Source organism: Scyliorhinus torazame, chromosome 4 (genome assembly GCF_047496885.1).
Source record: "Scyliorhinus torazame isolate Kashiwa2021f chromosome 4, sScyTor2.1, whole genome shotgun sequence".
In the NCBI taxonomy this organism is placed as follows: domain Eukaryota; kingdom Metazoa; phylum Chordata; class Chondrichthyes; order Carcharhiniformes; family Scyliorhinidae; genus Scyliorhinus; species Scyliorhinus torazame.
Window position 1 is genome coordinate 8,853,882 of NC_092710.1, and position 12,333 is coordinate 8,866,214.

Consider the following 12,333-nt stretch of genomic DNA (forward strand, 5'->3'; position numbering starts at 1 on the left):
GCCTGCAGAGAGAGGGACAGGGCCTGGAGAGAGGGGCAGGGCTTGCTGAGAGCGTCAGGGCCTGGAGAGAGGGGCAGGGCCTGGAGAGAGGGGCAGGGCCTGGAGAGAGGGGGACAGGGCCTGGAGAGAGGGGCAGGGCCTGGAGAGAGGGACAGGGCCTGGAGAGAGGGACAGGGCCTGGAGAGAGGGACAGGGCCTGGAGAGAGGGACAGGGCCTGGAGAGAGGGGCAGGGCCTGCTGAGAGCGTCAGGGCCTGGAGAGAGGGACAGGGCCTGGAGAGAGTGGAAGGGCCTGCAGAGAGAGGGACAGGGCCTGGAGAGAGGGACAGGGCCTACAGAGAGAGGGACAGGGCCTGGAGAGAGGGACAGGGCCTGGAGAGAGGGACAGGGCCTGGAGAGAGGGGCAGGGCCTGCAGAGAGAGGGACAGGGCCTGGAGAGAGGGACAGGTACTGGAGAGAGGGACAGGGCCTGGAGAGAGGGGCAGGGCCTGCAGAGAGAGTGGCAGGGCCTGGAGAGAGGGGCAGGGCCTGCAGAGAGGGACAGGGCCTACAGAGAGAGGGGCAGGGCCTGGAGAAAGGGACAGGGCCTGGAGAGGGGGGCAGGGCCTGCAGAGAGAGGGACAGGGCCTGGAGAGAGGGGCAAGGCCTGCGGAGAGGGACAGGGCCTGGAGAGAGGGACAGGGCCTACAGAGAGAGGGACAGGGCCTGGAGAGAGGGACAGGGCCTACAGAGAGAGGGACAGGGCCAGGAGAGAGGGACAGGGCCTGGAGAGAGGGACAGGGCCTGGAGAGAGGGACATGGCCTGGAGAGAAGGACAGAGCCTACAGCGAGAGAGACAGGGCCTGGAGAGAGGGACGGGGCCTGGAGAGAGGGGGTGAATGGGGCCTCCTCCTGTTCCTGTGTAACAGGCTGGAGAAGGGGCTGAATGGGGCCTCCTCCTGCTTCTGTGTAACAGGCTGGAGAAGGGGCTGAATGGGGCCTCCTCCTGTTCCTGTGTAACAGGCTGGAGAAGGGGCTGAATGGGGCCTCCTCCTGTTCCTGTGTAACAGGCTGGAGAAGGGGCCGAATGGGGCCTCCTCCTGTTCCTGTGTAACAGGCTGGAGAAGGGGCTGAATGGGGTCTCCTCCTGTTCCTGTGTCACAGGCTGGAAAAGGGGCTGGATGGGGCCTCCTACTGTTCCTGTGTCACAGGCTGGAGAAGGGGCTGGATGGGGCCTCCTCCTGTTCCTGTGTAACAGGCTGGAGAAGGGGCTGAGTGGGGGCTCCTCCTGTTCCTGTGTAACAGGCTGGAGAAGGGGCCGAATGGGGCCTCCTCCTGTTCCTGTGTAACAGGCTGGAGAAGGGGCTGAATGGAGCCTCCTCCTGTTCCTGTGTCACAGGCTGGAGAAGGGGCTGAATGGGGCCTCCTCCTGTTCCTGTGTAACGGGCTGGAGAAGGGGCTGTTTCTGGGGCCCCTGTTCCTGTGTAACGGGCTGGAGAAGGGGCTGAATCGGGCCTCCTCCTGTTCCTGTGTAACTGGCTGGAGAAGGGGCTGAATGGGGCCTCCTCCTGTTCCTGTGTAACGGGCTGGAGAAGGGGCTGAATGGGGCATCCTCCTGTTCCTGTGTAACAGGCTTGAGAAGGGGCTGAATGGGGCATCCTCCTGTTCCTGTGTAACGGGCTGGAGAAGGGGCTGAATGGGGCCTCCTCCTGTTCCTGTGTAACGGGCTGGAGAAGGGGCTGTTTCTGGGGTCCCTGTTCCTGTGTAACATGCTGGAGAAGGGGCTGAATGGGGCCTCCTCCTGTTACTGTGTAACAGGCTGGAGAAGGGGCTGAATGGGGCCTCCTCCTGTTCCAGTGTAACAGGCTGGAGAAGGGGCTGGATGGGGCCTCCTCCTGTTCCTGTGTAACTGGCTGGAGAAGGGGCTGAATGGGGCCTCCTTCTGTTTTTGTGTAACAGGCTGGAGAAGGGGCTGAATGGGGCCTCCTCCTGTTCCTGTGTAACAGGCTGGAGAAGGGGCTGAACGGGGCCTCCTCCTGTTTTTGTGTAACAGGCTGGAGAAGGGGCTGAATGGGGCCTCCTCCTGTTCCTGTGTAACGGGCTGGAGAAGGGGCTGAATGGGGCCTCCTCCTGTTCCTGTGTCACAGGCTGGAGAAGGGGCTGAATGGGGCCTCCTCCTGTTCCTGTGTAACAGGCTGGAAAAGGGGCTGAATGGGGCCTCCTGTCCCTGTGTAACAGGCTGGAGAAGGGGCTGAATGGGGCCTCCTCCTACTCCTGTGTAACAGGCTGGAGAAGGGGCTGAATGGGGCCTCCTCCTGTTCCTGTGTAACAGGCTGGAGAAGGGGCTGAATGGGGCCTCCTCCTGTTCCTGTGTCACGGGCTGGAGAAGGGGCTGAATGGGGCCTCCTCCTGTTCCTGTGTAACGGGCTGGAGAAGGGGCTGAATGGGGCCTCCTCCTGTTCCTGTGTAACAGGCTGGAGAAGGGGCTGAATGGGGCCTCCTGTTCCTGTGTCACAGGCTGGAGAAGGGGCTGTTTCTGGGGCCTCCTCCTGTTCCTGTGTAACAGGCTGGAGAAGGGGCTGTTTCTGGGGCGTCCTCCTGTTCCTGTGTAACGGGCTGGAGAAGTGGATGAATGGGGCCTCCTCCTGTTCCTGTGTAACATGCTGGAGAAGGGGCTGAATGGGCCTCCTCCTGTTCCTGTGTAACGGGCTGGAGAAGGGGCTGAATGGGGCCTCCTCCTGTTCCTGTGTAACAGGCTGGAGAAGGGGCTGAATGGGGCCTCCTGTTCCTGTGTAACAGGCTGGAGAAGGGGATGAATGGGGCCTCCTCCTGTTCCTGTGTAACAGGCTGGAGAAGGGGCTGAATGGGGCCTCCTCCTGTTCCTGTGTAACAGGCTGGAGAAGGGGCTGAATGGGCCTCCTCCTGTTCCTGTGTAACGGGCTGGAGAAGGGGCTGAATGGGGCCTCCTCCTGTTCCTGTGTAACAGGCTGGAGAAGGGGCTGAATGGGGCCTCCTGTTCCTGTGTAACAGGCTGGAGAAGGGGCTGTTTCTGGGGCCCCTGTTCCTGTGATACAGGCTGGAGAAGGGGCTGAATGGGGCCTCCTCCTGTTCCTGTGTAACAGGCTGGAAAAGGGGCTGAATGGGGCCTCCTCCTGTTCCTGTGTAACGGGCTGGAGAAGGGGCTGAATGGGGCCTCCTCCTGTTCCTGTGTAACAGGCTGGAGAAGGGGCTGAATGGGGCCTCCTCCTGTTCCTGTGTAACAGGCTGGAGAAGGGGCTGAATGGGCCTCCTCCTGTTCCTGTGTAACGGGCTGGAGAAGGGGCTGAATGGGGCCTCCTCCTGTTCCTGTGTAACAGGCTGGAGAAGGGGCTGAATGGGGCCTCCTCCTGTTCCTGTGTAACAGGCTGGAGAAGGGGCTGAATGGGCCTCCTCCTGTTCCTGTGTAACGGGCTGGAGAAGGGGCTGAATGGGGCCTCCTCCTGTTCCTGTGTAACAGGCTGGAGAAGGGGCTGAATGGGGCCTCCTGTTCCTGTGTAACAGGCTGGAGAAGGGGCTGTTTCTGGGGCCCCTGTTCCTGTGATACAGGCTGGAGAAGGGGCTGAATGGGGCCTCCTCCTGTTCCTGTGTAACAGGCTGGAAAAGGGGCTGAATGGGGCCTCCTCCTGTTCCTGTGTAACGGGCTGGAGAAGGGGCTGAATGGGGCCTCCTCCTGTTCCTGTGTAACAGGCTGGAGAAGGGGCTGAATGGGGCCTCCTCCTGTTCCTGTGTAACAGGCTGGAGAAGGGGCTGAATGGGCCTCCTCCTGTTCCTGTGTAACGGGCTGGAGAAGGGGCTGAATGGGGCCTCCTCCTGTTCCTGTGTAACAGGCTGGAGAAGGGGCTGAATGGGGCCTCCTGTTCCTGTGTAACAGGCTGGAGAAGGGGCTGTTTCTGGGGCCCCTGTTCCTGTGATACAGGCTGGAGAAGGGGCTGAATGGGGCCTCCTCCTGTTCCTGTGTAACAGGCTGGAAAAGGGGCTGAATGGGGCCTCCTCCTGTTCCTGTGTAACGGGCTGGAGAAGGGGCTGAATGGGGCCTCCTCCTGTTCCTGTGTAACAGGCTGGAGAAGGGGCTGAATGGGGCCTCCTCCTGTTCCTGTGTAACGGGCTGGAGAAGGGGCTGAATGGGGCCTCCTCCTGTTCCTGTGTAACGGGCTGGAGAAGGGGCTGAATGGGGCCTCCTCCTGTTCCTGTGTAACAGGCTGGAGAAGGGGCTGAATGGGGCCTCCTGTTCCTGTGTAACAGGCTGGAGAAGGGGCTGTTTCTGGGGCCCCTGTTCCTGTGATACAGGCTGGAGAAGGGGCTGAATGGGGCCTCCTCCTGTTCCTGTGTAACAGGCTGGAAAAGGGGCTGAATGGGGCCTCCTCCTGTTCCTGTGTAACGGGCTGGAGAAGGGGCTGAATGGGGCCTCCTCCTGTTCCTGTGTAACAGGCTGGAAAAGGGGCTGAATGGGGCCTCCTCCTGTTCCTGTGTAACGGGCTGGAGAAGGGGCTGAATGGGGCCTCCTCCTGTTCCTGTGTAACAGGCTGGAGAAGGGGCTGTTTCTGGGGCCCCTGTTCCTGTGTACAGTTAACCTTTTCTTGTTCTCAATAAACCCTGCCTAGTTGTGCTGCATTGCCTCCAACCACCACATTGGCAAGTATTGTAAATCGGACAATGATGGCACAGTGGTTAGCACTACCGTCTCGCAGCTCCAGAAACCTGGGTTCAATTCTGGCCTCGCGTTACAGTCTGTGCGAAGTCTACACGTCCTCTCCGTGTGTGCGTGGGTTTCCTCCGGGTGCCCCGGTTTCCTCCCACAGTCCAAAGATGTGCAGGTTAGGTGGGATGTCTCTGAGTATTGTCCAAAGGTTAGGTAGGGGTACTGGAGGTGTGGGCTTGGGTGGGGTGCTCTTGCCAAGGGCCGGTGCAGGCTCGATGGGCCGAATGGCCTCCTTCTGCACTGTAAATCCTGTGATTCTATAATCGCAAGTCATTGCTGGTCTCAGGATTTGTGGGGGGGAAGGGATTACACCGAAAAAGTGGGTCAAATAAAAATAAAAGCATGTCTAGGATTGGGACGATTGAGCCGTTCAATCTGGGGTTCGAAGACAGGAGCCCGTACATTCGAGCAACTCCGGTATTTCTTCATTGCCGACACAAGTAAGGGAGTGGACAAACCGCAGGGTATTTTATTTACGGTTTGTGGGCCCCAGGCCGACAATCTCATGAGAAATGTGACATCCCCGAGGCCCCCCGATACAAAATCGTTCGGCCAATTGGTGACGTTGATGAAGGTACATTTCGACCGCAAACCCTCCATCGTACTCCAGCGATACAAGATTAACACGGCTGGCAGGGGTGTTGCCCCCGGCTTTTGCTCCGTTATAGGGGCCGGGCATTGCGACTTCGGCACGCCGTTGAGTGACACGCTGCGTGACCGCCTAGTATGCGGCATCCGTCACATCGCCATGCAGAGGAAACTGCTGGCTGAGGTGAGGATTCCCCCCCCCCCCCCAACTCCCTGCCCCCCACCGGGCAAGGCAATCAAAATAGTTCAGGCATCCGAATGTGCCGAGGAAGGCGCGTCAGCACTTCAGAGCGAGGTGAACCAACCGTGGAGCGCTACGGCTGTGGGGTGCGCAGCCAGGTCGACAGCCACAGGGAGGTGTTCGGCCGCGGTCCCAAGAGCAGGATCGTCGTCCGAGGTCAGGACGGAAAAATGGGCCGCCTTCCCGGGAATTTTGAAGAATGCTGTCAATGGGGTTGACATCGACCCCACGAAGCGGGTCGACGCAGAGGATTCGCCGGCTTCAGGTGCAATGGGAAGAGGCACATTCCGACACGTTCCCACGTGACGCAGGGAGCGCCAAATTTAAAGTGAAGAACAACAAAAAGCGGTGTGTTTCGGAACAAGCTAGGTAGGGTTCAAGGAGCAGAGGTCGAGATTTCTATCACCCCAGAATCCCACACCGAAGTTTTCAAGGGGAGGCCTGCCCCTCACACCTTGCCGAGTTCAAGCGCCTGGAAGAACTGGGGTTGCTGTGCAGTTTTCAGTGTGGGCAGCTTCCATCGTCCCTGTTTTAAAGCCTGATCACTCAGTCAGGATCTGTGGGGACTGCAGGTCAATCAATCAAACGGCCCAGCTTGACAAATATCCCGTTTCCTGTAAGGTTGCCTGGAGGCCCGATGCACGCGAAGCTTGATTTAAGCCACGTTTATTTGCCATCGGAACTGGGTGTGGATTCCCGGAAGTATCTGACCATTGACACGGACAAAGGCCTTTTTCCGTACACTGGGTCCCCTTCTGGTACCTCTCTCGCCTGCTCAATATTTCAACGCACTGTGTAAAACCTGCTCCGGGGCATCCAAGGTTGGTGTTTTAGTGTCAGGGACGTCACATGTTTTATGGGCTGGTGTTTAGAAAACTCCAAAGTGTATCATGGAGTTTACCTGACCCAAAACTGTTTATTGATGTTGGTTACGGGGAGGACAAGGGCCTGTCAGGTGTTATTCAACAGAGGCCTTAACCACTTTAAATCAAAAACAAGCTTTATTCTTAGTATTTAGTTAATATTTGTATAAACACACACACAATCTATGTGTAACTCCTAATGAATTCCCCCTTAACTGTTCCAGTTCTATAACAAAACCCCCTTTTTTACCAAAACAGCAGGTGACTAATAATAATTGGGTTTCTTCCTTGGAGCAACTCTTTAAAATTGAAAATGGAGAGACAGGGCAAGATACTTCTCCGTCTGAGTCCACAGCAGCTGTAGCCATCTGGGATGGTCACTTACAATGAGAAACGTGGACGGTCGCAAAGCATAACGGGAAAAATAGACAATGTAAGGTTCAGGCAGGCTCGACGTCTTTATTTGTGAGTGAAGAGTCCAGACAGCATCGAAACCCCCAGCCGATTAGCATTTTGACAGCCCATCTCCGTCAGACAAACGACTGATACTCGAGCAACCGATACAACCCCAGACATTTCGGCGCCACTCCCTGTACCCAGGACGCATCAACAACAGGGACAATGACCGCTTAGGACACCCCCGGCCATTGAGGCCCCTTTATTGGCTCAAATCGAACATAGTGATCGAGAACTACCCAATTAATGGGGTCCAAACCTAAGGATCGCCCAAAAGAGTGTGAAAACCCCCCCCAAGGATAAAGAGAGAGACCGCCATGCGTTCGACCTCGCTCTGACCTGGCGCTCCGGCAACGTCTACCTCCAAACGCAACACCGCCAGGAGCAAGTTCAGGTTCAACGCCCGCTACCAGGCGGATGATCCTTGCCGAACCACAGTTACTGCTCCAGACCCGATAGACCCAGATTCGAACAGCGGCCACTGTTCCTCTGACCTAAGCCGGGTGCCTGAAGTTAAGTACAGGTTGTTATAGTTGATAGGTGTAATTTAACTAGTAGTGTCTATGTTGCATGACTAATTGTGTGTAAATAAAGTACCCTTGATCTTGAACTAACTAACTGGTGTTTGGCTCTTTGATCGATATCCGGTTGAACCTTGTGGTGGTATCATTCGATACCTGGCGACTCTGAGCAATATAATATCGATATGAAAAGAAAGGAAGGCGACCTTGTTGATTGCCATATTTATAGCAGGTAAAATAAAATGGAAACACAGCCAAATGTGAAAGTAAAAACTCACAGAGCCACAAACCAGCTCCAAAACGCAAAGCGAAAGTAAAACTCAGAGCCACAGCCCGGCTCCAACCACACAATGACATCACCGAAGCCATGTGATACGAGAAAAACATTTCTGAAAGGGGCACTCCCATGACACGTGAAAGGCTCCTGGCCAGCTAAGAGTAAAGTTCGGCCAGTTCAAACCCAGCCTGGCAACGGTCCCTCCACTTTCTCTCAAAGAAATACCAGCGCATCAGGACCACACGCCACTGCTGGAGGGGGGGGGGGGGGGGGTGGCGGGGGGGGGGGCGTCTTCCGTGAGGACAAGCCAATCCCTCCGATTGCTTCACCTCATCAAACGCCACCTGCCGGCCCTGTGGCAGAGTCTGCGGATCCGGGATCGGGCTATTCGGCCACCGCAGGCCTCGCCTCCCCGGAGTGGAAGCAAATCGCCCTCGACCCTAAGGGGCTCCCCGAGACGGCGGCGGGCTCTGTGGTTGACGGCTGGTAACTACGTTTTCTGCAGCGTTGGCCAGGGCCCCACCTCACCAGGATAGGCAAGCTCAGTTGTGAATGTTGTCTTCTGTGTTGTCGCCGTGGTACCAGGTGCTCACAGAACATCCAGTTCTTTGCGTTGTAAGATAATTTATCAACAAGATCAACACGTGGGAAGATAACTAACCAACTGCTAATTGAATTCTCCTGGAGCTAATTCCAGTGCGACTGTCCTCTAGCACGACTTACTCCCATCTGCTGGTTCTCTCCAGTCACATGGTGGATCTCTATCGCCACCTGCTGCTCGGAGGTCGTACCGATAACTATATACATTGATAGATCGCTATGTACATTGATGAGCACATGCTTATCACCATAGTGAGGATGGGAGTTTTACTCTGGGGGGGGGGGTCATGTTCATGATGCGAGTGGACGCCTACTCCAGCGAAAACCTCAGCAGCCGCCATTTACACGCTTTGCGGCGCGTCTTTGCAATCCACTGCCTCCCCGGGGTGTCGGTGTCCGAACAGTGGCCCTGCGCTTACCCGGGAGCACGTGGTCGCTACCTCATTGGCGGAGGAGCCGGTTGGGAGAACTCAGGCCTAAGACGTCCCCACCCCCCCCCCCCCCCCCCCCCCGACAGATTGATCCCCGTGAAGGACCGTCATGGGCTCCCTCCTTGTGGTGCCTCAGTTTCTCCCGCTACATCACGATGCACCGTCAATTACCACAAAGACGAGAGCCGTGGAATAATCGAGGCTTTATGGAGAAGAGATGTTGTGCCTCTTGTAGCTGGACCAGAATGGCTGCAGCACGGAGAGCACACACATTTATACTCCGCCTACTGGGCGGAGCCAGCAGGCAGGGATTTACCCATGTACCTCGATTCTACGTGCCTTACTGGAATACATATAATACTGCGAGTGGTGATGACCACACATTATTGGCTCCAAGTGACACACGTTGTTACTGAGGGACCCGTGGGAGGGGGAGGAGGGAGGAATGGGGGTGGCCGGCCCCGTAAAGGGGTGAACTCTCTCGGTCCGCCTGACTGGCTGCGGGGTCAGGCGCATGAGTGCGCCGACCCTGAGCAAGCGCGAGGACCCCGGGGGAAGGAGCTCGGCAGTGAGGACCCAGGACTCGCAGAGTGAGGACCTGTTTCACAGCCTGTTGCTCGCTCATCTTTCTCCTCAATCTCAACAAACCCCCTCGCCTCGAGCCAGCAGATTTGGGAAATGTTGGGGCCACAGAAAGGGGCTGAATTAATGGATGTTTTCTCTCTCCCACTGACTTCTTTCCTCGCTTCCCCAGGTACACATGTCCCTTTGTGGAAAAATTCTCCATTGATATCGAAACCTATTACAAACCAGATTGTGGCGATCAGTCGAACGTCTTCAACCTAATGTCTGCAGAGAAGAGGCAACGGATTGTGGGTAAGGTCAAATAATGAACTCTGACCCAAGAGCCAATGACCTGTGCTGTGGGGGGGACAGAGGGAGTCACTCTGCCAAGGACCCTGTTTAAAGAGGGAGTCACTCTGCCAAGGATCCTGTTTAAAGAGGGGGTTTCTCCGTCAGGGACCCTGTTGTTTAAAGAGGGGGTGTTTTGGGTGCCTGATAGGTTGAGGTTTATTTTGTGACCTTGCCTCTGCTTAACTGCAGATGTGATTGACATTGTGAGGGACGCGATCTCGCAGACGGAGTATAAACCTGAGGAAGACCCCAGATTGTACCGCTCGATGAGAACGTCACGCGGGCCCCTGTCAGAGAACTGGATTGAAAGCAGGAGGGGGCAGGATTCGGCAGTGGGGGTGATGTGCGCCTACAAACTGTGTAAGGTGGAGTTCCGCTACTGGGGGATGCAGTCCAAAATCGAACAGTTCATTCACGATGTCGGTAAGTCGCAGCATTGACCACAACTCCCCCCCTCCTCCCATCGACACCCTCCCCCTCCCTCCCTTACTCCCTCCCCCTCACTCCCTCCCCCTCACTCCCCCTCACTCCCTCCCCCCTCCCTCCCCCTCACTCCCTCCCCCTCACTCCCTCCCCCTCCCTCCCCCTCACTCCATCCCCTCCCCCTCACTCCCTCCCCCTCACTCCCCCTCACTCCCTCCCCCTCCCTCCCCCTCCCTCCCTTACTCCCTCCCCCTCACTCCCTCCCCCTCACTCCCCCTCACTCCCTCCCCCTCACCCCATCGACACCCTCCCCCTCCCTCCCTTACTCCCTCCCCCTCACTCCCTCCCCCTCACTCCCTCCCCCTCACTCCCCCTCACTCCCTCCCCCTCCCTCCCCCTCACTCCGTCCCCTCCCCCTCACTCCCTCCCCCTCACTCCCCCTCACTCCCCCTCACTCCCTCCCCCCTCCCCTCCCCCCCTCCCCTCCTCCCCCCCCTCCCCCCCTCCCCCCCCCCCCCCCCCCCCCCCGCCCTCACGCTGACGCCTCTTTGTGCCCCAGGCCTGCGGAGGATCATGCTCCGCGCCCACCGCCAGGCCTGGTGCTGGCAGGACGAGTGGTGCGACCTGACCATGGAGGACATCCGGGAGCTGGAGGAGGAGACGGCGCGGGCGCTGGCCCAGCGGATGGGCCAGCGCGGCGAGGAGCCGGGCGGCGGGGCCTGGGGGGGCCCGGGCGGGGCGGAAGGCCCCCGACCCCTCACCGACTCCGTGGACGGGCCCGAAATCGGCGGGGACGGGGTCCCCAAACAGTGGTCGCTCTCTTCGAGGTCATCGCACTGCTCCCAGGTCGCAGGTCAGAACGTCCTTGGCAACCTTCGCCCCGATTGGCCTATTCACACCGTGACCCTTGACCTCCGCCTTTTGACCCTGCACCGCCCATAGCCACCAACAGGAGGGGGCGGTTTAACTTGAGAACATCCCCGACCCCTCCCTTGGTCAACCTGAGCGGTGGTTTTGATTGATGATGTATTCCTTCAGGGGGGTCAGCAGGCTCTGACCGATGATGGGCAGGAGGGGGGAGGGGCTGGTGGAGGGCATCGACCGTGCGATGGGAGAAGCTCACGGAGATTAACAACCTGGAAGAAGGAACTGAAGGCACTGTCGCTAAGTTTGCAGACGATACAAAGATCTGTTGAGGGACAGGTAGTATTGAGGAAGCAGGGGGGCTGCAGAAGGACTGGGACAGGCTAGGAGAGCGGGCAATGAAGTGGCAGATAGAATACATTGTGGGAAAGTGTGAGGTTCTGCACTTTGGAAGGAGGAATCTAGGCATAGACTATTTTCCAAATGGGGAAATGCTTCGGAAACCAGAACCACGAAGGGACTCAGAAGTCCTTGTTCAAGACCCTCTATCCAGGCCTCGCCATATCCTGTAAGTTTCAATAAGATCCCCCCCGCCCCCCATCCTTCTAAACTCCCAACGAGTACAGACCCAGAGTCCTCAACCGTTCCTCGGCAAATGGAGTTTAATGCAGAAAAGTGTGAGGTGATTCATTTTGGAAGGAATAACAGGAAGACAGAGTACCGGGCTAATGGTAAGATTCTTGGCTGTGTGGATGAGCAGAGAGATCTCGGTGTCCATGTACATAGATCCCTGAAAGTTGCCACCCAGGTTGAGAGGGTCGTTAAGGAGGCGTACGGTGTGTTAGCTTTTATTGGTAGAGGGATTGAGTTTCGGAGCCGTGAGGTCATGTTGCAGCTGTACAAAACTCTGGTGCGGATTAGGAGTATTGCGTACAATTCTGGTCACCGCATAAGAGGAAGGATGTGGAAGCATTGGAAAGGGTGCAGAGGAGATTTACCAGAATGGTATGGAGGGAAGATCTTATGAGGGAAGGCTGAGGGCGTTTTCGTTAGAGAGAAGAAGGTTAAGAGGTGACTCAATTGAGGCATACAAGATGATCAGAGGATTGGATAGGGTGGACAGTGAGAGCCTTTTTCCTCGGATGGTGATGTCTAGCACGAGGGGACATAGCTGTAAATTGAGGGGAGATAGATATAGGAGAGATGTCAGAGGTAGGTTCTTTACTCAGAGAGTAGTAAGGGCGTGGAATGCCCTGCCTGCAACAGTAGTGGACTCGCCAACACTAAGGGCATTCAAATGGTCATTGGATAGACATATGGACGATAAGGGAATAGTGTAGATGGGCTTTAGAGTGGTTTCACAGGTCGGCGCAACATCGCGGGGCCTGTACTGCGCTGGAATGTTCTATGTTCTAGGTTCTATTCCTGGTTGTATTCT

The 12,333-nt window shown here is 57.1% G+C and overlaps 1 protein-coding gene across 1 annotated transcript in view; it reads left to right on the forward strand.

Moving 5' to 3' along the window:
• LOC140411278 (membrane-associated phosphatidylinositol transfer protein 1-like) overlaps window positions 1-12,333 on the forward strand; it is a gene marked incomplete at its 3' end in the record, with an annotated part of 252,446 nt that overhangs the window by 76,075 nt on the left and 164,038 nt on the right. Inside the window, exons 5-7 of the mRNA XM_072500400.1 lie at window positions 9,448-9,569; window positions 9,798-10,031; window positions 10,591-10,884. Of these exons, the coding sequence (XP_072356501.1) occupies window positions 9,448-9,569; window positions 9,798-10,031; window positions 10,591-10,884 (650 nt within the window). The remainder of the gene's footprint in view (window positions 1-9,447; window positions 9,570-9,797; window positions 10,032-10,590; window positions 10,885-12,333) is intronic.